Source organism: Chelonoidis abingdonii, chromosome 25, assembly GCF_003597395.2.
Source record: "Chelonoidis abingdonii isolate Lonesome George chromosome 25, CheloAbing_2.0, whole genome shotgun sequence".
Lineage (NCBI taxonomy): Eukaryota > Metazoa > Chordata > Testudines > Testudinidae > Chelonoidis > Chelonoidis abingdonii.
In genome coordinates, this window is record NC_133793.1 from 2,748,347 (window position 1) to 2,774,038 (window position 25,692).

General features: G+C 59.3%; 2 protein-coding genes across 10 annotated transcripts in view; both read left to right on the forward strand.

Moving 5' to 3' along the window:
- Positions 1–4,711, forward strand: part of STK40 (serine/threonine kinase 40) — a 41,201-nt gene extending 36,490 nt beyond the window's left edge. For all 8 annotated transcript variants that reach the window (XM_032766812.2, XM_032766815.2, XM_032766816.2 and 5 more), the window contains 2 exons: positions 324–408; positions 1,741–4,711. In XM_032766812.2, coding sequence (XP_032622703.1) covers positions 324–408; positions 1,741–1,959 — 304 coding nt within the window. In that variant the 3' untranslated portion in view covers positions 1,960–4,711. The remainder of the gene's footprint in view (positions 1–323; positions 409–1,740) is intronic.
- Positions 4,712–4,815: 104 nt separating this feature from the next.
- Positions 4,816–24,077, forward strand: EVA1B (eva-1 homolog B). 2 transcript variants are annotated; one of them, XM_032766818.2, is made up of 4 exons: positions 4,816–4,837; positions 10,870–10,959; positions 20,676–20,794; positions 21,042–22,457. In XM_032766818.2, the coding sequence occupies exons 3-4, from the start codon at positions 20,728–20,730 to the stop codon at positions 21,452–21,454; spliced, it is 480 nt and encodes a 159-aa protein (XP_032622709.2). In that variant the 5' UTR covers positions 4,816–4,837; positions 10,870–10,959; positions 20,676–20,727; the 3' UTR covers positions 21,455–22,457. The 2 variants fall into 2 exon arrangements, with proteins under 2 accessions (XP_032622709.2, XP_074916902.1); XM_075060801.1 differs by lacking the exons at positions 4,816–4,837; positions 10,870–10,959 and adding an exon at positions 12,960–13,267 and having other exon boundaries at positions 21,042–24,077.
- Positions 24,078–25,692: the final 1,615 nt, after the last annotated feature.

Consider the following 25,692-nt stretch of genomic DNA (forward strand, 5'->3'; position numbering starts at 1 on the left):
GAATGGCTTGCCAACTACAAAACCAGTTTCTCTTCCCTTGGTTTTCACACCTCAACTGCTAGAACAGGGCCTCATCCTCTCTGATTGAACTAACCTTGTTTATCTCTAGCTTGCTTGCATATATACATCTGCCCCTGGAAATTTCCACTACATGCATCCGACGAAGTGGGTATTCACCCATGAAAGCTCATGCTCCAAAACGTCTGTTAGTCTATAAGGTGCCACGGGATTCTTGGCTGCTTTTACAGATCCAGACTAACACGGCTACCCCTCTGATACTCTGTACCATAAGTCGCTAATACGCTGTGTTCTCCACACCCCAGGCAATCCATGTCCTCACTGAGTGGCCCTTTGCAAGTGGTGCCTGATATTGATGACCAGGTGGCTAACCCAGAAGCCCCCCCAGAGGTAAGAATGCAGGGTGGCGGTGAGCTTATTTCACACGGGATTGAGATATAGGGAGGCTTTGGTTGTGGTGGGCAGATAACCAGCTGTCCTGCCGAGTGGGCGCACATGAGAATTTGTCCCTGCTCTGACAGCCAGCTCCTTTCCCCCAGGCCTCAGCACACTTCCTTCAGTTGCCTTTCTCCTCAACTCCCACTTTCTCTGGTCCCTTCACTTCCCTTGTGTCTTTTTGTCAGGAGGACCCTTGCCCTCCACAGCACGTCCCTAGACAGGGAGGGAAGTGCTGCTGGAATCATAGTGCAGAAGATGGCATGAGCTCTCAGGTCTCCATTGGTAACAGTGACTCTAGGTCGGGATAGTCAGTCGGTGGAGTGTGGCCCAAATCTGGACGGCCAGATGCTTTTGAACAGACCCTGAATTTTTTATTTACTTATTCTCATTACTTTCTCTGGAGTTGGGACCTTGACTATACCTTGACCAAGAAATTTGGACCCTGGCAACAGATAGACTCCCCCTGCTCTACAGAATAGCTGTCGATGCCTTCCAACAGGGCGATGGCAGTGGAGCTATGCAGAGGAAGCAGCTGGCAGCCCCAGCTAGCTCAGCTCACACATACTATCTTGGTCTTTTAGCTTTTCTGTTTAACAATTGGGCTTGAATTTGCCATGTGCAAATGAGCTCCCCAGAGTTGCTGCTTCTCTGCGGGGAGAACCAGGAAGTGGTAGCGGCACTACCGCTGCACATCTCGCGTATTCTACAGTGAATAAACATCCTGTTCTCTTGGCCAGTGCATTTGTGTGGGAAGTGATGGCTGGTGACCTTGCTTTGCCAGCGCACCTCCTAGCGCCTGCGTACTTCTCCACAGCAAGCAGCCTTGGGGGCTGCATTCCTAGCCATGGGGAAACTGGCTGCCACTTGGCCCACTCACCTCGTGGTCGATCAAGTATAGTTGGCAGCTCTAGGGTGAGATGCCACCCTTTGCCCATTCTGAGTGAGCAGGGGCATCTTTGTTGTCCAAGGGACAGCTCATGATTGCCCCATTCCTACTTTTCCCTGGTGGTGAGTGCATGGGAACCCTACACATGTCTGTGTTAGTAGACAGGATGCCCAGAGGCCTGCATGCTTTGGTTAGGTGAACTTTTTTGCTGCTTTTCGGTAGCTTAGGACTATCTAAGATGGGTATTGGCAAAGGCACGTAAATGCGCTGTGAGTGCCAAGGCTAATGAGTTCTTGGCTGTTCAGCCTCAGGAGCTCACACCAGCTGGCTGTGCACAAGCGTGCTTTGCCATGGGACTGGCACTCCCACAGCTCTGACTCGTTTTGTGTTGTCTGCAGGCGAAGGTGACTGAAGAGTGCTCACAGTACGAGTTTGAGAACTACATGAGACAGCAGCTGCTCCTGGCTGAGGAGAAGAACACGCTGCACGAGGCCAAGAGCTTCCTGCAGAAGCGGCAGTTTGGGAACATCCCGCCCGTGCGGCGCCTGGGGCATGATGCCCAGCCCATGAACCCTTTGGATGCCGCCATCCTGGCCCAGCGATACCTTCGGAAATAGCATCCCACACATCCAACACACAAGCATCATCCTGCAGTCTGCCTTTCACGTTGCTACTACAGCTCGACAGCAATACCTGTGCCCTGTGATAGAGATTAATGTAGCAGCTCCTTCAAGCTCTGTTAAGGGACACGCCTCATGCTCGCTCTGTTGGAGGGAGAAGACTTTTGAAAAAGATAGTTTTGGAAGCAGCGAACTCTTGGCATCTTTTGGAGTCTCCGATTTTTTTAAATCCAAGCCTGGATGACTAATCTGCTTTTAATCATGACTTTTTAATCTACCTCTGTCTTTTTACCTGTGCTGTTCTCTGGCTTGAGCAAAGCCTCTGGGAAGGGAGAAGGTTACTAAGAGTGAAATCGATTCGCTGGCACAAGCGCTGTGGCTGTGTGCAGTATGGAGAGTTGGCTGGTAGCATTTACTCCATATGGTTTGAATAAGCTTAATTTTATCTGGGTTTCATGAAAGTAACAATTTCCTGAACCCTCCCACCCCTTATCTGCATGAAACCTTTGTTCTATTTTTAACACAACACCTGGGTTGGATATAGTTTGTCTAATCCTGGCTGATGTCTGGCATCTCAGTAACAGCACTTTGGGCCTTTAATGAGCGTGATACGAACATTAACATCCTGGTTACCTTAGATAGCTAAGAAACGAAGCCTGTTTCCTGAGCAGTGGAACCAGGGTGAGATGCCAATGACCCTTTTAGGCCAGCATTACAAATGTCTATAAAGTCTTTCCAGGCTTATTCAGAGGTTTTGCAGAACCCATTTAGCCCATCTTGGCCCTGACTCCCCTCTCACCTTTCACGGATTCTTTTAGCTTCTCGAGAATATATGACTTGTTCTGTTTTTCAGTAGCTTATCAAGGTGCAGTAAATTTGCATTAATTCTGTTAGCATTTTCACCGTTCGTTGTGGCACACAGATAATGAGTTATAATGTGAAAAAGTTCCCCAGAATAATCTGTGTAGAATTAGAGGGAGGGGTTGGCTAAAGCCTCTACTATATGTGCTCTCTAGTTTATCTTGCCATCCCAGTCCTGATGTGCAAATCTGGTGCTGTTCCTTTGGGCTGGCCACTGGGAGTTAGCATGGACAGGGACACCCCCAGCTTCCACCACCAAATGCCATTAAATAAGCATTGGGCTGTGTTGAGAACAGGAGAGATCATTTCTGAGCCTCATTTTGTGAACTGGATGCCGGTCTTGCCAGAGAACTGTTCTCACCAGAGAGATCCCCTGGCCTACGCTGCCCAATCCAGGCGTCTGATTAACCCAGAAGCCAGTTTTGCTTTTCAAATGCGGTCTTTCCCCTAGTCTTGACCACGCACTGTTCCCAGCCGTAACTTGGAGTCCCACAGCACACTCACAAATAAGCTTTAATGTAATGGTCTCTCTTAGTTGTGGTAACCAAAGAAACCACCAGATTTCAGTGGAGCTATATAAGAAAGCAGTAGTGTGGATAGGTGGGAGCTGGCTGGGCAGGTGTGAGGAAATGCTGGAATAACAGATGTGAGAAGCTAGCAATCCCTGGACCCTGGCATGGAGATGGGAATTGTGCTGGCCACAGGCTGGGCTCAGGGTTGCCAAATCAAAAGTACTTCTCACTTGATACAGGGGTTTGTGCTGAGATGTAGCAATATCAGCCAAGTACTTGGAACAGGTGCTCACTGGCTGAGCCCCTGTGACACTGGCTATCCAGTAGAGCTGCTGAGGGGTCGCAGCCTGTGCAGTCACCAGCACCTGCTATTTCGTTCCCCTGTTATGTTAGTGAGCACAAGCGTGGACTGAGTAGTGGGATTTATTTGTAGCTTGTTGCCGTCTCTTGCCTGAAGACTGGAGATGTCTTAGCCTGTTCCCAGTTGTATTTAAATCTGCAGCCCTCTCAGTGGATTCTGCCTGTCGATGCACTCGGGGGCTGAACTGAAATTCCATGGCAGGAATGTTAATTGTAAGCTTTGGGCATTATGTTCTGCCTCCAAACTCCCTGAAGCAGATTCACCGTGTGCAGGAAGTTAGACTTATGAACACTAACAGGGACTAAAACAGCCTCGCCAAGCTTGCCGGGATGAGCCAGTAGCTTGAAGTCGTATTAGTCTCTTATTTATTTTGTTCAAAGATGCTACAAACGGGTGTGGCACCACTACCCCTCAGTGCTGTCAGCATGAGAGCTGGCGTGCGGAGCCCCTTGCCGTTGGCTGCTCGAGAATACCAGCCAGCCACCACGGAACAGCTCGGCCAGGCAGGCCTCCCTGCGCCATGCAGGAAGGGCTTTGAGACCTCGGGGGCAATAGCCTGATGGCCCATTCTTGCCAGTTCCTCTTCCCCTCCACTGTTCTCACAGCAGGCCGTAGGCAGGAGCGCTGTGTGGATTGTCGCACCTCCAGCCCCCACCCCTCTGCCCCCAGCCATCCCCCGGTCTAGCTCGCTGCTTGTTCATGTTGTGTTTTTTCCCCAAAGTTGAAGCAATATTCTGGGGACTCTGCAAAGTTGTCTAATACTGAGTATTCCTGCAAATGGCCTATCAACCAGTGAATGATCACAGGTTTATATTAAAGAAACTGGAAAAAGATGGCAGGGGAGGGCCTGAGAGCTGCTGGGTTTGGTTTCAGTAGATTAGACATATGACATGCTGTAGACAAGGATCCTATTGTAAAAAATGGAAAAAAAAAAATTTGTATAAAGACATATTTTTGTACTACATCAAAACTCTTCCTGCATGTCAGCAATAAAATTTCATAATGTAGAACTGGCGTCACGTGGCCCAGCGTTGTGTGTGTCTGTCCGTCCAGGGAGGAGGGGGGTGACAGCTTGACCCTACGCTGAGTAGCCTGAGCGGGGAAGAGTGATGACTGCTCAGCCTCCCAAGGAGCGGGGGAAGTGAGCAGGACTAGCCCACCTGAGAGTCCCTAACCCCTCCCTCCTCTTCCTGCTGGGGCTAGTGGGGTCTCTTGTTCCTGCTTTGGGCTTCTGCCTGAGGGACATCCCCGAGCGAGCGTTGGGCTTGCAGTGTGTGGGGTGGTGCACTAGAGGGCACTCAAAGCCTGGTGTTACTCACATCTGGACTGAGTTCACCCAGCTAGGGGGAGGGCGAATCCCCTGGGGGGGTGAGTCTGGGCCAGGTGCAGGCAGCTGGGCCAGGTGCAGGCAGCCAGGCCTGGAGTGTCCTTGGGCAGACACAGCTCCTGCCAACACTGGCCAGTCAGCAGTCATGTCTGAAGTCTCGCTCCTAGTGTGCTGCTCTGCTGGGGAGCCCACACCCTTGCTTGGCCTGGGCCTAGCCCCCAGCGAGCTGGGAAAGCAGCAAGAAGTGTTAACCCCCAAAGCAGGCAAAGGGGATGGGGTGAAGAGAAACATGTGGACAGAGGAGGGAAGCATTGCAGGCCTATGCAGGGGAGTTGGACAGATGCTTTCCATTCCCGGGCACTGCCCCCTTCACTAGAGGTTCAGCAGGAGGGATCTGCCAGCCCTCCCAGGCAGCAGCACATGGGGCCTGCTGACGCCCTGCTGCTGGGGAGATCTCAGGACAGGTGGCGCTTCTGTCCGAGGCCCCACTCCCAAGGGGACGATTCAGCCCAGAGTGGCTGCCATGTGAGGAGCCCGTGGGGCCAGCTCGCAAGGGCCATGTGAGTGTGACCCAGCCTGGAGGGCTACCCTGCCTCTTTCCTGTTGCTGCAGAGGGTGATTCCTGGGTGCTGTGGTGGGTTAGACATTTCCTAATGCACAGCTCTTGCTAGCCTGACTGGCTCCCTGCTTTGGGGACTGCTTTGCCAGGGGTCATGGTGCTGCAGCACTGCTTGTTGCAGGTGTTCCCTGTTCAGAGCTACATCCCTCCTTTGGGGGTAGCATTACCTGGGGTGGAGGCCATGGGGCTCGCCCTATGCATTGGCCTCCGGGGGACACTGGGGGTTACATGCTGGCTGGAACCACCCTCTGCAGCAAGGGAAGGGATGTGTCATCACTGACTGCTGGGTCAATCCTTGCACCCCAACCCCATCTGGTCTGGGCTTCCCCTCCCCTTGTTAGAGAAAACCACCAGAGCACTGGGCCCATATGGCCATCTGCTTTTCCATGCAGTAGCAGAGGGAGGCTGGGAAAGGAGTCTCCTCAACCCGACAGCAAACGGGGTCTGGGAACACATAGGCCCCAGGGCTGGTGGCTGGCTGTGTCCCAGGGAGTTTAAGGCTGCTCTTCCAGCCAGTTCAAGGACTTTTCAGGCTGCCTGTTACCTGCCCTGCTGTGGAAATGTCTGGCTGGCTGGTTCAGTACAAGTGTGAGAGCAGGGGCTGAGCGCTAGAAGGCGGCTGTGGGCTGAGTTCAGGGCTGGGCCAGGCTGTTCACGTGCATTTAATAAACACCAAAAATCCCCAGCATGGAGAACTCCAAGCTGAACATTGCAGGAGGCCCTGACTATGGAACAAACAGAGCAACGTGACCCCGAGTCTGTCCCTGCTCCTCCCCAGTGCTCCCCTCAGAGCCCACTCTAGTACCCTTCACCCCAAATCTTAGCCCCTTCATCCACCTCAGACTGGGTCTCTGGGTCTTGGAGGGGACCATGGTGCTGGTTTCAGGGGGTCTGCCCCACCCACCTGCCCTGAAGGGAGCTGTCCCAGCTGGCAACTCCCAGTGCCTGGTGCATGATGCGATGGAAGAAGGCCTGGGGATGCCACAGGGGCTAAGGGCCCCATGTTCCCCTGGAAGCAAGCTCCCCTGGCCCTCTGCCCCTCCACACACACTCCTGCAGTTATGGGGGTCATGCCATGTGGTGCTGGCATGGGGGGGGTGCACACAGCCCTGCCCTCACAGCGGTGGTGGCATACAAAGACCCCATTGCTGGATGGCTAGCAGAGCCAGACCCCCCCGCCCTAAGCTGGACACCGGGCCAGGCCCCCTTGGTGCCTAGATTTCAAGCCGCTCCCAGGAGCTGCCTCCTACTTATTCTGTGTTATGGTCCTGCGTAGAGACCTGTGTCATAAATAGATAGGTAAGGTAAGGGTTAAGTTTCTTTTACCTGGAAAGGGTAACCAAACACCTGACCAGAGGACCAATCAGAGAACTGGATTGTTTTAAAAGTCAGGGGCGGGAATTTGGATACTCCGGGTCTTTTTTGTTTTCTCGGCTGTGAGTAAACAAGTTTTCCTCCTAACTCCTCCTTATTTCACATATTAACCAAAGTCTGTGAGTACAAAGGAACCCCAAAGCAAGTCGGCTATGAGGAGCTTTGGGTTGTACGAATAGATGTGGATGGCTGTGTCTTTGTGTTTCTCGGCTGTGAGTTAACAAGCTTCCTCCTAACTGCATCTTATCTCCAAGTGTCTCCTACACATCTGTGAGTACCAAGGAACCCACAGCAATTCGGCTGAGGAGCTTGGGTTGATTTACATGTATGTGGATTGGTTGGACTGATTTAATCGGCCTACTTTTAAATCAGACTGTTTCTTCATATTTCTAATAAGCAAGAGCCTGTATTGAGTTCTTAATGCAAGATTATTGTTTTATATTTTCTTTCTTTTTTATATAAACTTTTTCTTTAAAACGTGTGGAAGTTTCTTTTCCTAGGAGGGCAAAGGAAGGGAACAGCCAGGCTGTGGGCTATTTTCCTATTGCTCAGGGAAAGAGCAGGCTACGGGGAAAGAGAAAAAGGATCACCTCTGTATCAGGTATCTGTCTCCCTCACGGGAAGGCAGGCACGGGAAAGGCAAAGCCAAGCTGTTGGTATTTTGCATCTCAATTGTCCTGAGGGCAGAGAACGCTTATCTCTTGGGAAGCAGAGAAACCAGTTTCTTGGCAAGCCTGGGAAGGAGGGGAGGGGGGATTTCTCCCCTGCTTTAGCATCCAAGGCATTTGAAATCTGGGTATCCCCCCAAGGGAGGGTTGGGGACACCAGAGAGAGGAAAGGGGGATCAGGCCCCATTAATTCCTGATCTGGTGGCAGCGGAATATCCAAGCTGGTAGTGAGCTTGGGGGGAGTTCAGGTAAGCCCCCAGATTTTGGACGCAAAAGTCCAGGTTTGGGACAGGACCAGATTGTGGACGCTAAAGTCCAGGTCTGGGACTGGGAGGCTAAATTACCACAACCTGTCACGGAGTTCCTGGGTGATGCTCTGGAACTGCTCCTCCTGCAAAGCCAGCCAGGACTTTGGGGAGCTTCCTCTCCCTTGGAGCATTCAGCATATGCCCCTCCATGTGCTTCCCACAGCGACCCCGCCCTGGCGGGGGCCCGTACAAACCAGAGGGTCCTGCACCCCCACTTTGCAGTCAGACGTGACTCTCAGCCAGCCAGTAAAACAGAGGTTTATTTAGATGACAGGAACACAGTCCAAAACAAGTCTTGCCAGTACGGACAACAGGAGCCCCTGTAGTTAGGTCCATCTGGGGGCCCCAGGGAGGCCACAGCTCCTTTGGGAAGCCCAAGCCCCATCGGGGAGCCCCTCTCCATTTCCCAGCCAGCTCCAGCTGAAACTCCCCCAGCCTTTGAGTCCTTTGTTCAGCGTCCTGAGGTGTCCACTGGCCTCCAAACCCTCTCCTGGGTTCTCAGGTTACATGCTCAGGTATCCTCCCTTCCCCAAGGCAGGCCTGGGCCCTCCCAACTCCCCTGCAACCTTCCCAGGTCAATACTCCCCACTCAGCATTCACATAATGCAGCCAGAACATTCCCGCTTCGTCACAAGGCCTCAGCTGAGAGCAAGGCCCTGGCCTGCTGGGTGCTGCACAGACTAGGCAAAGGGGGCAGAATCAGCCTCACCCCTCCAAGATCTTGACTCTAGCAGAGAGATGGGGTGGGGACGCTGTGCTAGACCCCTGCCCCCATGTGCTCTGATGCCACTCCCCTCTCTGAGGGCCGTGGGTATACACAGGACTCCCTGGGTGGCCAGATGCAGGCTTGTCTGCATTGGTGTCCTGCTCCCCTGAGGTCTGGCCATGCTGTTCCTTGCTGGGCATCTCTGCATGCCAGTGAGTGGAGGGGCTGGCGCTCTCAGAGATGCTAGCAGAGCCGTTGGTGCTGACTCCCCCCGAACATGATGAGCCGATTCTCTGTACAGAACTAAGGGGCTGGAGCCCAGAGGTTCCCCAGCAGATCCAGGTGGGCAGCAGGAGGGACAGAGACTGTTTTAAAGGGTGTCTGATTCTCTGAGCAAGGGGCCAGCCCATGGCCACATGGCAGGAGGACGAGCTGAAGGAGGGAGACACAGGAAGGGCTGCCCTGCGTATGGACGCTGACCAGCCCTGGGACTCGTAGGAGGGGTGAGCTCAACTTCAGGAGGGGGCGTTCAGCCCTCATTTGCCCAAGCTCTGTGCCTTGCTGTGCCATCGAAGAGTAAAGTGTCTGGCTAGGAGATTCCTTTGCTGCACCCGTTCTCCAGTTAACCCTTTCAGGGGAGCAAGAACATGCTGCGTGACCCCGGGCAGGTGGCCTGGAGGGGGAAAGGAGGATGTGTCTAAGTGGCTGAGGCCCCGGCTCCAGGGTCCGGATGGTCAAACTTCCCACGCTCCCCCCGCACTCGCCTGCCCCACCTCCCGCACATCCTGGAAGGCAACGGATGCTGCAGCCTTCCTTGTCCAGGGTTAGAGGCTGGAGCTGAGCCGAGGCCCCGGAGCCGAGCTGTGGCCAGTCTGCATAGAAGGGCGGAGGCCAGTGCCCCCCATGCCTTGGCTCAGGCGCAGTGACAGTGGACTAGTGCAGCCGCTGTCCCAGCCAGCTGTGCCAGGCCAGCTCCTGCCTCGCTCGCCCTCTCCCAGCCCCGCAGACAAGTGCCCTGGGGAGAGGCGGGTGCCGGCTGTGCTCCCCCGCAGGAGCGGTGCCAGGCTGGTGGCCCTGGCACTGTTGCTGATAGAAGCCAGGGCAAAGCTCATGCGAGGAGCAGGGCAGGTGGGCCGAGCTGTGGAGCAGCCGGCTCTGCTTTTGCCTCCTGGGGAAGGGCTGGGTCTGGGCCTCGAGCTCCTAAGCCGGGGAGGATGGGGCCACAAGCAGCCACTCGCTGCTTGGGAGAGGGGGCCGGCAGGGCTGCTTCCCTCAGACAGAGTCCCATGGGCTGGGGCCTTTGGGGGATGGGGGTTGAGGCCCACACCGCCCCCTCTCCCAGCACTGGGCACAGCCAGAGCCCTGCTGGTCCATGCAGAGTGGCACGTGGAGGGTCCAGCTCCCTCTGCCAGGGCCGGCTGCACCGAGCCCGGGGCTCACAGGCTGGTGGGTTGACTCTATGCAAACCCCTCCCCGCTCACAGGGTGTGATGGGGTAAGTCCAGGCGGAGAAGTAAGGGGAGGACGGTAAGTGTCCCCGCCCACCGAACCAGCACACAGCGCTCAGGGCTGAGTGCGAGGTTCGCTCCCTGCTCCAAATGCTCCCTGATGCCAGGGTCTCTGCTAGCGTGGTGAGGGGATGGGGGATTGCAACACCAGGGATCTGGGTTTGAGTCTCAGCAGCCCTTGTGACTCAGGCCCAGTCACATATGACCAGGGTGCCTTGCTCCCAGCACGGCCCTGGGGTGCTGGGCCCTGGGGCATCTGGCCTGGGCTGTGGATAACCTGGGGTTCCCCCTGCAGCAGTCAGCAGGAAAGATGGGGGGTGGAGGGCTGGGGGGTTAAGTATCAGAGCTGGTGGGGACACTGTCTGGGCTCTGGGGGGTGTGGGGGATGGCAGGTCGTTGGAGTCAGGGGCTGGGGCAGGCCTGTCTCCTGCACAGGGCGATGCACAAAGTGCTGCCTTTGCAAAGTGTTTTCCTCAGGGCCCTGCCCCCAGCTCCCACCACCCCCAGGGAGCCAGGTTTAACTCGCTACCCCCTCCCCCATCCCAGCTTGCAGGAGGGGGCTGCCACGGGCTGCTCTGGGGAGCACTGACCGCCAGGCTCCTCCAAACTATTTCCTGTTGCTGCAGCGTTAATGCTAAACAGACCTTTCTCTCCCACTTCTCAGGCAAAGTGCAGCCAGCTCCTGCTGCTGCCGCGCTGCCCCAGATCCCGCATCAGCCAGGCAGTCCCGTGCCCCCCAGCACCCCTCAGCCCGGTGAGTACCAGCCCCACCAACAGCCGCCTGCTCGGTCTCCCTTTTGGTCGCTCCTACTCTGGTCTCAGTCCTTTGCAAAGGAAGCTGCAGGGGCTAGAAAAGGCATTTGGGAGGGAGCCTTCGTGTCCCAGTGCAGGGGGGGAGGCATGGCCCCCAATGGGTCAGAGCTGGGGCCAGGTGACGCACCAGCTCAGGACATGGCCCCCTCTATCCTGGCGACTGCTGACATGATGGGAGCGGATGCCCCCGGCCACTCACTTACAGCATCACAGGCCCCCATCTTCTGTCTGCGTCCATCTGCACACGCGCTCCCTCCCTGGGCAGAGGCAGGGCAGCGGGAAGGCCTGGGCATGCCCTGACCCATCCCATGCTCCATGCTCTGGGCCATGATATGGGGCTCTTTCATTTGGGGGTACTCCTGTGCGCTGCCCACATCCTGCCTGGCCAGCTGGATTCCCCAGCCTGGCACTCCCTCCTATGGCCCCCAGCCCCCAGCGCAATGGGGTGCAAGAAACAGGCCCTTCCTTGGGCCATGACAAGGAGAAGAGCCAGGAACCAGAATTCCCCAAAGACTTTGGTGCCCAGGCAGCCCGGGTGCCCCGAATGCTGCCTGCTTCGCTTTTTGCCGCTTGGTATCAAAGGGCACAGGGGGGAGGCTGGTGCCCAGCTCTAGGGGGCAGGAGGGCAGGTCTTGCCTCTGCCCTGGCACTGCACCCAGCGTGGTTCTCCCTTACCATGGACATCTAGCCCCCTGTGCCCCGTATCAGCCTGGCTGAGCAGGTGCCCTGCCCAGCTTCCCCTGCCCTGCTGTCCTTCCTGCATTGCACACCCCAACTCAGTGTCAATCATTAACCAGGCGCTGCTCCTCCCTGGTGGGGCCCCTGCGGCAGGCCCATGCTGGACGAGCTGTTTGCCGGCAGGACTTGGCCTGGGCGCACAGGAGTGTGGGCTTTGGGGAGTCCTGCAGCAGGATTGGCTCCCAATCTAGGGAACCCCTTGCTGCTGCTGGGATTGAACTAGACTTCACGTCCCACCCCAGGGGCATTGAATGCATCAGGGACCCAGGTTGGGGTTTCCAAAAGCACCTTGGTCACCTTGGAGCACCCACTGCAAGGGCATGCAAAGGGCACGCCTCAGTCACCTCGGCTGCTGGAACCCCTCCAGAGACTCCAAGGGGCTTGCTGCCCCACTGAGCTCCTGTGGGGCCAGAGGCAGGTGTTCCCTGGGGGCTCTCAGAGCCCTGCCCCATGCCAGGGCTGTTGTGCGTTTGGAAGGGCCCAGCTGGCTGCAGGGAGCGCTAGGAATGGCCTGTCCAGGGACAATTCTGCTGATGTGTCACATATTTGCTGCTTTTTTTCCCTCATTCCTCCCTGTGTAGAGACGTTTCTGGGAAATCAGCTCACCCCTGCCAGGGCCTGAGTGCAGGGAGAGTCGTGGGAGCTCTGGGGGCGCCTCCTACCCACGCTCCTTCCAATCCACCCCGACTCTTTCCCCCACGCATCAGACCGCACCAGTTCTCGGTGCAAAACCTCGTCCTGGCCGCAGACTGGCCTGAGGCTTCAGAGGATGGCAAGGGTTACATGCTACTCTGGGCCATGGTTGGGTGGGAGGCATGTTGAGGAGACTGGGCCGTGCCTGGGGCCCCGTGTTGGGTGCGTTTGGGATGTGTTCGAGCCACGTTCCGAGGGAGCCTGAGACGGAAATTGAGCAAATACCTCAGCCTGGCCTGAGCATTTCTTTGAGGTTTTTAGCCTCGTTGACCGCCGCAGTAGAAGTGAATTGGGCAGTGCTGGGCCCCAGGGGTCCCCTGTGCTCCCCAACACAGTGCCAGGGGATTAGTTCATCCCTGCTGTGACTTCCCCACCTCTGAAAGGCCCTGGGGATCTATGGGGCAGTCTGAGGAGCAGAGGACAGAGGGTTCATAGGGGCCCAGCGCCTCCTTTTCCCATTGCCTTTAAATCTCCCTCCTGTGGAGCTTGCTGCCAAAGGGGAGGGGAGGGGACGGCCAGGGGATGGGCAGGCTTGCCCTCCCCCTCACTCTCCGACAGCAACTTTTCCTGTGAGCGCTGCAGCCTGGAGTCTAACAATTATTGCCTGTGCTCACATCTGGAAGGAAGTGAGCGGCTCTTTCCACTGGGCCGCCTGCACCAGGGGGGACTGGCAGCCAGCTCCTGTCCCGCCCCAGCTGCAGAGGGCTCGGGGAACTCCAGAACGGGGCTGCTCCAGAGCCTGCGCCTGCGGACGGACATGGGGGGAGCCGGGAGCCCCAGAGCCGCAAGGCCCCTGCTGTGAAGGTGGCAGCACAAGGGTAAGCTGGTGCCTGCGAGCCGCGCCCCTCCTTTCCCTGGCCTAATGCAGCAGGGGGTGAGGGGCCAGTGTGGGCTTTGGTTGGGGGGAGACTCTCACGGTCCCAGGCACTTCAGCATTAACCCTTGCCCGCTCCTTCAGTGAAGTGACACTGGTCAGCTTTTGCCAGGGCTGGGCAGCCGGGCTCTGTCAGCCGGAGGCCCGTGCCCTCGGCCGCCCTCTGTGTCTGGCTCTCTGGCTGCAGGCGGTGGCGGCAAGGCTAGTCGCTCCGCGGGGTGCTGTGCACGACACCCATCAGGCTGCATGCTGCTCTTGCTGCCCCAGTACCCCCCAGGGATCTGGCCTCTGGCTGAGTGACCCCCGTGGCTGGGTTCACTCACAATATGGAGCACCTGGATCACCCTTCCCCCTCCTCCCTCCTCCAGGGGCCCTAGAACTGGGCAGCACATGGCGCCATGCTCCTGGAGCCTGCACAAACTGGGCGTCTCCCTCAAATCCGCCAGACGTGTCCCCCCGGGGTTCTCATGTGCAGCCAGGGGCCAGGCCCAGCGCCACTCTCCGCAGGCGGCTCTGTGGATTCCAGCCTGGGGCTTGGCCCCCAGGTTCTGCCAGCGCCCCCAGCCAGGAGCCACCGAGTGCTGCCAGGAGCTGCCTCCTGCCCTGCGGGTGGGATCTCACTGCAGCCCCCAGGCAGGTGGGACCCTCCCGCCACACAGCTAGTCCTGCTTATTCGCGCTGTCATCCCCATCTTGTGCCTCCCCCGCTCCGGGAGCGATGGGGTGGGGTGGGAAGTGGGGCCACGGCTGATCCAGCCCCACAGCAGCCAAGAGGCGCCCCCCAGCCCAGCTGCCCCAGCAGCAGGGAGATCCCGAGGTATCTGAATTCCCCCCACGGTAGAAGGGAAGGGAGCGAGGGGCAGGGAGCAGAGCCACCAGGGCTGAAGCCAGGCCAATACCAATACCTTAAAGCAGGGGTTCCGCAGGTACACGTCTGGTGCAGCAGCTGCTGTGGCCCTGGCAGCCTCTTGTACCGTCCATGCACCCGTCCTGTCCTGCCATGCTGCCCGTCTGCCCCATCCCCGCCTGCACTGGCAGAGTCACTGCCTAGTGTGGGACACCGAGCCTCAGGTGTAATCCTTGCTCCCGGGCGCAGGAAGGGCCCCTGCAAACCAGTACCATTACTCCACCCCACAAAGCCACCGCTGGCCTGTCCGGGGAGGAAGCCAAAGTTGCCAAGTCTCGTGAGACAAATGTGCCTTTCAAAAACAAGCCCAGGCCGCCCCAAAACAAGCAGCTAGGGAAGAGGTGAATAGAGTCTGTCCCCCCACCCTCCCCAGGCCAGCTGGCTGGCCACCCCGAGACTCCTGGTTCTACTTCCTCCCTCCCTCTGCCTCTTCTCCTTTGCCCCTGCCGCCCAGGTTCCTAACCCCCGGCGCTCCTCTATCTGCTCCCCCCTGCCCCCAGAGTGCTAAGTAAACACATGGCCTGCCGATAAAGCGCTATGGTTTTAATTTAAAAGATGGGGAGGGAGTAAACTGGTCCCTTCCAGTTGTACTTAGAAACCTGCCAAAGGCACTAATCAAAGTTTCCCACAGATTTGATTCCTTTGAAACAAATGGTTATTAAAGCACTAAACTTCCCATGGTCCAGGGAATGGGAGCTCTGAGCCTTCCTCCTTCCGCGGGCAGCCCGCCCCTCACAGCTGCTAAGGCACAGGATTGTCAGAACAGCATCAACCACATGCCCGGCTCTTAGGAAGGGCAATAAGACCCGGTCCCTGCCCCCAAAGAGTTGAAGGTAGGCAGGCACCAGACCAGGGCAGGGAGATGGACAGAAGGCAATAGAAAGCCACACACCTGAACTGCAAAGTAAGGGGCAGTGTCTGGTTAGTTCTCTCATTTGTCTGAAGCGTGTGTTGGGCAGGCGGTCAGAGGGCTGGCGGGACGATCAGGTTGAAGGAAGACATGCATATTAAAGGCAGGCCTGGAGGAGAGAGCAGATTCATGGCAGCTTGGTGCTGAGAGGGGGATTGTCCAAAGTGCACGGAGTAAGTGTCAGTTCTCCCACTCCGGGCTCTGGGTTCCCTCAGGCCCAGGGCTGGGGGAGCAGGGGGCTGTGGGTAGAGATTGGAGCAGAATGGTGGGGGAGAATCCAAGGCTGTGACAGCTCGGGGGGCTGGAGATCAGAACTGAGGGGCCATCCGCAGAGCTGGGGGGCCTCGGAGGGGGGTCGCGCTGGCAGAGGGGCATGGGCTGGCTCCCTCCCTGCCGGCTCTGTGCCTGGCTCCAGCCCATGTTCCTAGCCCTTTAATTGCTCAAGTGCTAAATTCATCCAAACATTCAGGGGAAAGAATAGAGGCGTTTCTGTGCTCGGCTGCGGCTGGTTTCTGCATCTGCAGCTCCAGAGCCCCCAGCCAAGAGCGTGTGGTCAGGAGACCGGCGTCTGCAGATTTACTGCCATTCCACACATTGTTGGGATCATCCTATTTACTCAGCGCAAGCCAGAAACGGTCTGGGGCAGATCTGGGCAGGGGAACAGCGGTGGCGGAGCTGAGCTGTGAGAACTGCAGCCTGCTGGAGTATCCCGGGGACAGCCGCAGGGGGCCTGGCAGAGCCACACTAGGGACAGTGGCTTCTTAACATCTGTCCGGCTGCCAGCCCGCCCAGGCCAGGGATGCAGGCAGCAGACTGGCCATGTGGTGTTATTTCATGCTGGGGGGTGGGCATTGGAAAACGCAGCCCGATGCTGTGCTCATGTCGGCTCTTTGAAGCTAAGCAGGCCTGCAGCTGGCTGGGGAGGCCCAGAAGGAACACCTGGGCTGCTGGGATTCACTAGTTAGATGGGTCATAGCACAGGGAGACAGTTGTGCTCTCACCCCTGAGATGGCTGCACGTTGCTGGCAGGCATGGCGGTCTCTGCCGAGCTCTGTAACTTGCTCTGGGAGCCCTCGGGACGCCTGGTGCTGGAGGAGTCCCAGCGTGGGGCATCGCCAGCGCTGCCTTCCTGCCGCAGGAGTGACCCTCTCTGTTGCCCTGGGGGGTGCTGGGAAGGGAAGACTGGGTTGTTTGGCTCTGCTCTCCCTCTGCTCAGCTCTCAGCACAAGCTCCTCCAGCTGGGCGAGGGCAGGTCAGCCCCTGCGGACGGCCCATCACTCCCTGGCATCGCCACTGAGAGGCCAGCAAGGGCTGCAGTCAGGGCCAGCTGCCTGATTTCCACTGCTCTTCTCCCCCCGTCTGCTAGTGCCAGGCTGAGGGCTGGTGGCTGCGGTGAGATAGCCCACCAGATGAGGAGGGCAGGGGAATGACGGCTCCTGCAGGAGTGGGACCTCCTGAGCCAGGCTCCTCTGAGGTGTGACACACATCGTTAAGGGAGGACAGCAGTGCTCCCCCACAGCCGGCAACCAGCCCAGCCCTGTGCCCCCAGCCGGTGCCCTGGCCACTGCCTGGTGTCTAGGGCCGGGTGGCAAACAAGGGAGGAGCCTGGGTTCACTCCCGTACCTGATAGCAGCAGCAGGGTGGGATCCCACAGGGGTATGGGACCCCCGTGCTCCCAACCCACTTCCTGCCCTGGGCGCTAATGGCACCATGAGGTGCAGGAAGGGATGTTGGCAGGGCTCTGGCTTGGGACTGAGAGAGGCCACAGCTCAGCGAGAGAGGGGTCCCTGTGCACCAGCCTGGCGGAACATGCCTGCTGCCTGCACACAGAGCGTGCACTCCCCAGCCTTGTCAGCAGAGAGGTGGCTGCACCGGACTCTGCAAAGCACGACCAGGGCCCTGCCCCACAGAGGCGACAGCAGGACATGGAGCCCCTGGAGCCCAGCAGTGCCCTAGGCACCCAAGGACCTGGATTCTTGGGGGCAGCTGGGAGCCGGGTAGGGCAACCTTGCACCACTGCAGGCTGGGCAGTAGCAGAGCGTGGCTCCACCGTACCCCTCTGGCCCCTGCTGATGATGGGGGCAGTGGGACCAGGCCCCGCCCCTCAGCTGTAGCCTGCAGGCGGAGCTGGCTCACCCAGTGAGACTGGGGGCCTAGTCAAGGGTTAGCTTTGTGCAGCTGGGGAGCGATGGGTCACTCCTGCCCCAGGAGCTGCCCTGCCCGGCACACGGCCCTGGCACTGAGCAGGCGATGCCTGACGTGGGCTAGGATGTCCTGGCACCCTGTAGAGGAGCCGAGGCTGCCCTGGGCTAGGGCCTCCCTGCTCTTGGCCAGAGGTGCCCCCGGCTCCTCCACGCCCAGCTCCGTCTCCTGGTAGCAGGCTCAGAGCTCCATGTGCAAACAATTCGTGCCATGAGCGGGACCTGGGTTGTCATGACAACGGCATGTCCTCTCTGTATCTTGAGGGGGTGGGAAATCGTCCCCAGACACCAGCACGGCCGAGTGGGGCGAGTGCTCACTCCCTGCAGCTCAGTCAAGAGCCGGGTGCAGTGAGCCAGGGAAGGGTTGGGCACAGCAGCATCGGGTCATGCACCGGACAGGCCACGACGGGCTGGACCCTAGTTGGGCGCAGGGGTGTGTGCAGCACATCTGCCAGAAGAGAAGTGGAGCTGGATGGTCTAGTGTTGGGGGGGGGCGGTGGCTGGGCCTCCTGGGTCCTACCCGCAGCTCTGGGAGGGGAGTGGGGTCTAGTGGTTAGAGTAGGGTGGTGGTGGCTGGGAGTCAGAACTCCTGGGGCCTATCCACAGTTCTGGGAGGGGAGTGGGGCTGAGTGGTTAGGGGGCGGGGGCTGGGAACCAGGGTGCCTGGGTTCTTTTCCCGGTTCTGAAGGTGAAGTGGTGTCGAGCAGTGAGCGCAGATGGAGCTGGGAGCCAGGCTTACTCCGTTCTGGTTCTGCCATTGACTTTGGTTATATCACCGCTGTGCTCTGTGCCTCATTGTCCCCTGTGTGACCTGGGAGCGTGCACTCTCCAGCCTAGGGCAAAGGGGCTATTTGCAGGCTCCTTATGCGGGCATGGAGCTGATCCCTTCTTAGGTGAGCATGTCACAGAGCGTTTTCCTTGCATAGCCATCCCCCAGAGGGGCTTCCCAGGCTGGGTGCTGTCCTTTCACATCCTGGGGCTGAGCTCAACTCCTGCCTGGCGCACTCCCAGGTGGGGGGATTGCTGGGGGGGGGGGTCTATAGGGTTTCCCCTGGGGAAGAGGTTTACCGAGCGGTTCCTCGACTGGGAACCTGGGCCCTGACCAGTAGCTGCAGCTGGCCTCTGGACCCCATAGGGAAGCCTCCAATGGCTGGCAAAGGCAGCTGCTGGGCGTTCCCCTCCCTCTGCAGTCAGAGGCCCTGCAGCCTCTGGGTCCAGTGTCTGCTCTGGATCTCCAGTCCCGCCCGCTCGCTCCCCCTCCAGCTGCAATGGATTTGGCTTTGGCGCCTGCCTCTTCCTGACACCACCTGCCCTTTGGGTCCTTTGTTCCGGGAGCTGCGCCTTGCGTCCCAAGGGGCAGAGGCGGGAATGGCACACCGGTGCCCTCAGGGTCACGCATGGAGCCAGATGCTTCTGCTCCAAACCTGCACCCGGGATGGTGGGGGCAGGGCGCNGCCACGAGCTCTGCAGAATCCCCGGGTGTAGGTCTCCAGCCTGTGCTATGTAGGAAGTCAGCCTGGGTAATCACTGCTCCCCTCTGGACCTGTGTCCCCTCTAAATCAAGAAACGATCCCTGTGAAGCTGTCCTGGGTCTCGCACAGGCTGCCCCTCATCCCCCGCCCCTTGTCCTCACCAGTGCAGGGACCCCTCGAGGTATTGTTGCTGCTCTGGGGTTGTCGGGGAGGCCCGTCCGAGCAGCTGCCAGTGGGGCCTGAGAGGAAAAGTCTGACTTGTATCAGCTTCTAGTTAGTGTCTCTGGAGTGGGTTTACTGGACTTGGAGCTCTGCCTGGCTGAGGGGGCTGCTGAGGGGAAGTTAGTGCTGCATCCCTCCACACACACACACTGTGCCTGGCAGGAGTCTCTGCTGGAGGAGAACCCAGAGAAAGCCTTCTACGGCTCCGATGAGGAGGACTCCAAGGATGACAAGCCAGATGCAGCCTCTCTGGTGAAGCGCAAGCCCTATGTGATGGACCCTGACCATCGGCTGCTGCTGCGCAACACGAAGCCCCTGCTGCAGAGCCGCAATGCTGCGGTGAGTTACGTGAACCCGCGCCTTGCCCTGCACCCCCACCCCCATTCCTGTGTGCGCCAAGGAGCCATGTGGGTACCTGATGCCTCTAGCTATTGGGGCCTTTGGGTGCCTGCAGTGGTGGGTTGGCTAAGTCGCCCTGGTAGTCTTTGGGGTGCTGCTTGAGCCCCCATGCTGTGCAGAATCCCGCCCACTCCCACCTGCCTCTTCACAAAGGACACCAACCAGCCCTGCATCTGCAGGCCCTGGGAAACTGGGACAGCCAATGGCCTGAGCACAAAGCAGGGAGCTGCCGGGATCCATTTCCTGGCGCTATGATCGAGCTAGTCATGTTCCCCTTCCGTGCCTTGGTTTTCCCATTGTTGGACCAGGGTTCAGGGAGGACCCTGGGCAGCTGTGAAGTGCTGTGTGAGTGTTATTTAGTGGCCCTGTTGGCGTGTGTTCCAGGACAGCACTGGTTACATGCCTCTGTGGGGCAGTGGCCCCCTGGCACGATCTATGGGGAGAGGCCTGTACCCAGAGCCCTGGGCAGTGTTGTGGGGAAAGGAGTCCCTGTGGGCGTCTGCTCACGCCTGGTGGGCTGGCTGGTTCTGGTGCTGATTAGTCTGACAGCTCCTGTGAGCGAACCCTGGGGGCCAGCTCAACCCCAGCAGTGCGCTCCCTTCGCTTGTTCCCTGGGGCTGGGGGTTGCGGGGCTGCAGGCTCCACTTGAAACCCAAGAGAGAAATGCAAGCCCCCACCCCCCCCAACCAAAGCAACTGGCTGCAGGGGGCAGTGGGCTGGGGTCAGGGAGCCAGCGCCCAGCTAACAGGTGGGCAGCAGCTGTGTGGCAGCTCTCAGCCCCAGGCTGGGACATGACCCGAACTCCGGCGGTGGAGGTGGTGTGTGTGGAATCATGTTAAAAACCCAGATCCCCCCTGCAGCTGTTCGCTGGGCTATAAATGCAGCAGTGAGCTGGTTCCTGGCGTGGCCTGGCACGTACACGCCAATAGCTCTGGCTTGGCAGGGGCACGACTGGCGAGAGGCGCCTCTGGGCTGGGCAGGCCACCTGCCAGAGCGATCACAGGACCTCCTGAGGGCACTGGGCTGCTGGCATTACAGTGCTTGGCCCTCGCAGATGGGGAGCGATTAAGCCAGTGCCATTGGCCAGCCTCACCAGGCCCAGACCTTGGGCAGATCTGCCCCCAGAGACAGCCGTGGCCCTCCCCAGCCAGCGCAGGGAGGGCTGAGAGGCTGGAGCAGGGGCAAGGGGGTCAGGGGGCGGTGATGTCTGGACAGCCCCATTTCAAGCCCCCCATCTCCTAGGTGCCGCGAGTACGTCGCCCTTCGGCCTGGTGAGAGCCCCAGTGGTGCCACCATGGAGACACGCAAGCGTGAGATGGAGTTACTGAGCAACAGCATGGCCGCCTATGCCCACATCCGAGGTGGGTGTCTTGGGAGGGGGAGTGCTGAGCACTTGGGCACTGGCTGCTCCTGGGGCAGATGGGCAGGGGGAGCAGGGCAGGTGTTTAGCCGCCCTCCAGTTTGGGAACTAAGGGCTTGGCAGACACCAGCCTCCCAGGGTGAGCCCACTGGCTGGCTGCCCTCAGGCTGTGCATGGGTGCCCAGGCGTGTGGTACCCAGCACGACAGGTCCCTTCACTCAAGCCCCTCCCCTTTGTTTCTGTGCCAGACAATCCTGAGAGCTTTGGCCTCTATTTTGTCCTGGGCGTCTGCTTCGGCCTGGTGTTAACCCTCTGCTTGCTGGTGATCCGCATCTCCTGCCAGCCGCGCACCCGCAGCCTCCCTGCCAAGCCCAGGAGGAGCTTGCGGGACGTCAGCGAGGAAGACGAGGAGGAGGAGGAGGAGGAGGAGGACACGGCTGACAACGTGGCGGCGGAGTCCCCGCTGCCCATCACCGAGATCCCCCTGGAGAACCACAGCCCGACAGATGGCACCTTGACTGTCAACGTCTTTGCCTCGGCGGAGGAGCTAGAGCGGGCGCAGCGGCTGGAGGAACGGGAGCGCATCATCCGGGAGATCTGGCGCAATGGCCAGCCGGACATCCTGGGCACGGGCACCGTGGGCAGAGTGCACTACTACTGAGTGCAGGCATGGGGCCTGGCTGCCCAGCTCCCTGAGCTGGACTGTGATGGCAGCCCCCCAGCCACGTGGGGCTCTGGTAGGAGGGCCCCCTGCACGCGCTGCTCTTAGGCACTCCCAGAAAGGGTGCCCATGAGTCTGGAGATGTTCCCCAGCCCTTTGCACAGCCCTGGGCACTGTGTCTGTGTGCGAGCTGGGCGGGGCTTGGCCCCCTGAAATGCCCCGTTAGCTGGCACCAGCTGCACATGGTGTTTGTTACTGGCGGAGCGAATAGAGCCAAGTTCTGCCGAGCACCAAGCTCCCCGAGGAGCTGCTCTCGTTAACTGACTGCTAAGGGCCCCTCTCAGCGCTGATGATGGGGATCTCCCTGCTCTTCCTGCAGAAGCTCCCTGCCCCCACCAGATCAGGGACACCACGCAGGTCCTGCCAGGCTGTCTTCCCACCCTCAGCGAACCAAGTGCATAAGACGGCAGCAAGGAGAGAACTGAGTGCCCGGCCAGCCCAGCGCCTGGAAGGGTCCTGCTGGGGCATGGATGGACTGGGACGCATGGACGGACTCTCCCAGAACTGGCCACCATGGGTGGCTTTGTCCCTTCCTCTGAAACACTTGGTACTGGCTGGTGTTGGAGGGACAATGCCAGGCTAACAGGTCCCCCCCCAGCCAGGCCCCCATGTACTGCAAAGTGCTAGGTAAGGTAGAGCTTAAAGGCAAGGGGCAGCGCGATAGTTACTGGGCTGTTAGCAGTAGTTCCTGGGGTGCTCGTGTCACAGAGTGTGGGGGAGTCAGAGCCCTGCACCCCCAACGTCCTGTGATTCACCGTGACTCTCAGCCAGTCAGTAAAACAGAAGGTTTATTAGCTGACAGGAACAGAGCTTGTAGGTACAGAGAACAGGATCCCTCAGTCAGGTCCATCTTGGGGTGTGGGTAGCCTAGACCCAGGTTCAAAGCCTCCCCCATCTCCCCAACCAGCTCCAAACTGAAACTCCCTCCAGCAGTCTCACCCCCTCACCCAGCTCCTCCTCCAGCCTTCTGACAACCCCCTCCTGGGCTCAGGTTACAGAGGGCAGTCACCAGCCTTTACATGCTGGCCAGCAGGTATCATCGCTCAGTGAAGTCACCCCCTAATTTCCCATCCCCATCTAGTATTAATGCAGACAGTAAACTAGTAAAACTCCCATATTAATTCTCCCTGCTCCATCCCAGCTCAGTTCAGCTGCCTAGCCATGCCCACGGCTCAGGAGGCAGGCATGGGGCCAGGCTGCCCATTGGCTGTGCAGTGACTGGGTTTGCATTCCTGCATGAGCGGGTGGCACTGCAGGGGGCTTTGGGCAGCATGGTCCTGCATCGCCACATCCAAAGGGCTCTGTGCCCATGGGGGCACCCCCAGCCCTTGCAGGAGAAGGGAACCCTGCTGACCTCATGGCCATGTGGCTGTCCAACCACTGCCAACCCCTCCAGCAGGCAAGCCCCAGAACTCACCAATCCCTGGTAGCCCAGGGTCCCAGCCGCTCCTCTTGGCCACTGGCTCAGCTTGGGCTCCTGGCTGAGGGCGTGAAAGGAGCCAGGGTCTAGCAGCTGCAGGGAGGATGGTGATGAGCTGCTGCTGGTGCTATAGGAAGGGAGAGACATGGGCAGCGGTTTGGGCCCAGGACCGTGAATCTTACACTCTGGGCACCCTGTCTGTGCCAGGCCCTGGGAATGCAGCAGGCTGCTGGGCTTTCTTGGGGCCGTGACAGGGGGTTGGGACTGCTAGAGGCAGAGGAAGCTGCAGGGTGTCTCTGTCACAGGAAGAGCGTCCCATTCCGGAGCGTCTCTGAGACCAACTCCAGCTGGGACATCACAGCTATGCAAGGCCCCTGCCTCCCCACATCTGCCTGCAGAGAGAGAAAGAGAGAGACCCTCCTGCTTCCCCCCCCGCCCGGGGCAGCAGGGAGCCTCTCCATGGGCTGTGTCTCCCCTCCACCCAAGGGGCAAGGACTGGGGTGCAGTGTTGCTCTTGGACACTGGGGTGGCACCATGCAGTGCAGGGACATTTCTGCACCTGGAGCAGTTGGTATGATTCCCTCCGCCGCCCCCATAGCCACCCCCTGGGGAGCTCCGGAAAGGGAAGTCGGAGCAGTGCTGCCCCCACCCGCTCCAGGTTGGAGCCTGGCCCCAAACCAGCCCCTTGGCTACTCAGCAGTCACTGGTGCTTCCCCAGGCAGCACCGCCACAGCTCCCTGGTCTGACTGCAAGGCCCACACTGCCATTGCAGCCAGCTTGGTAGGTGCCTGGCCAGCCTCCCCCTGGAGCCTGGTCCCAGAGCGCAGGGCCCGTGGGGGGTTAGACCAAGCCTGACTTCTCACTTTGGGGTTTGCACAGGACGTTAATTGTGGCAACGTGGCCAGGGGATTTGGCCATCTCTTCCTGGGCCAGGGGCACTGGGGCTTGTGCCCAGGAGCATGGGGGAGCCCCACAGCAGCATACAGTGCCTGGCTTCGGCCAAAGGACAGTCTCACCACCGTGGGGCCCTTCTCGGGAGTGCCCCCAGGGCAGCATGGGTGGCACAACATAGGCAGAGCTCATGGCTAGCAGGTCAGAGCTGTCTGGCCCTGAAATGTGCTTTTATAAACAGCATGAACCCTTCCCTGAAGCTGCATGGTCTCTCATGGCATCCGGGGCTAGCCCCCCTTCCAGCCCCAGCTGTTCTCAGGGCAGTGCCCCATCCTGGCGCTCAGCTCTGCCTGCTGGGAGCAGCCTGGTCCCGCAAGCACACCAGCCGAGGGCAGGGAGCCCCATGCTCCAGAGACAGACTCCAGTCCCTCGAGGGCTGTGCCTGCCCCCGCCCAAGGATTCACCCAGCACAGAGTCAATGCAGGGCAGCACCCAGGGCCTGTGGGAGGGAGCCCTGGGGGAGTGGATGCAGCATGGTCGAGACCTGGCTGATGGCAAGGTGGAACCAGGCAGGGCCAGCCCTCAGCAGGGCCGAGGGGCTGGCCTATAACATTTTGTCATGTGAGGCAGGGAGCTCAAGTGATGCCCCCTTCCCCCCTTGCTTGGGCCAAAACGTTGAAAGGTCTCAATTCTGGGTCCCAGTGGTGCCCCCCACCCCTCCACACACACACCTGGGGCAGCTGCCTCAGTTCACCTCATGGTAAGGCCAGCCCTGGCAGGTCTCCATCCCTGGCCCTGCACCCTAGTTGCTGTGCAGTTGGGTCAACATCCCCTCCCCTCTCCACCTCAGTTTTCCTGGCTGGAGCCTGGGGGTGAGAACCCTTTTGAGCAACTGCCAGGGCAGTAGGTGCAAGGAGCAGTGAGGGTCCAGGCATTAGAGCCTGCACCCTTGGCAGGCAGATGCCACAGGGCACCTAGGAGCCCCAGCCCAGCAGCTGTGCCTGCTTCCAGCCCCCAGTCCCTTGGTCTTGAGCCCAAGCCTCCCCCTGCCTTGCAGGAGCTGCTGTCTGGAGAAACCTTCCCAGGCTCCTTCCCCTCCCCTGGCCCCAGCATTCCTGCTAAAATTAGCTGCTGTCCCTTTCCGGCAGCATCTGACTTGCCCCATCAGTCACTCGCTGCTTCCTGGATGTTGGCGGGGGAGGCAGGGAGGGAGAGTACTGCCGGTTCTGGGCTGGCTGCCAGGAGGGTAGCCCAGCGGCCTGCGGTTAGTGCAGCCAGCCACAAGCCAGGGGTATGGGGCAGCTCCCAGCTCGCTGAGGTTTGGGCTGCTTTCAGAGTCCATGGCAAGCTACCACCCCCCCCCCCAAATCCCCAGCCCCCGGAGCCAGGGGCTGCTAGTCGCTCTGCACCCCAGCCAGCTCTGCTGTTTGTTCAGGGCCTTGTGTAAACAAGGCCCAGGACACATGGGGATGCGTTTGCTGGAGCTGGCAAGGTGTGCCCCTGGCTAGCCTCCCTTAGCCCCTTGACCAGCATGAAGGACCCCCCTGTGCCTCTCACTTCCAGGAGCTGGCACTGAGCCCATGGCAGCCCAGAGCCACCTGCCTACGATGGTGCAGTGCCACATGGCACCAAGGGGCCGACCACTCAGCCTGCTGGCTCCCGGGCAGCAAAGGGCCCAACAGCCTGAGCTGTGCTGAGCCCGGTCCAGCCCAGGGCTGGCTCTGCCAGGCCGTGGCTGCACTAAACAGTCCTAGGGCTGCCCCTCCCGCCTTTGTGTGTGGGAGAAGAATGAGACCTTCCCACGCCTGAGGCCACAGCCCCACTCGGTCCCAGCCCAATGTACAAAAATAGCTCATTCCCACCAGGG

Excerpts from the sequence above, each read along its gene's own strand:
- EVA1B (XM_032766818.2), top strand. The coding sequence starts at position 20,728 with ATGGAGACACGCAAGCGTGAGATGGAGTTACTGAGCAACAGCATGGCC. Across the intron at positions 20,795-21,041 it reads CGCCTATGCCCACATCCGAG|ACAATCCTGAGAGCTTTGGC; the intron begins GTGGGTGTCTTG and ends TTTCTGTGCCAG.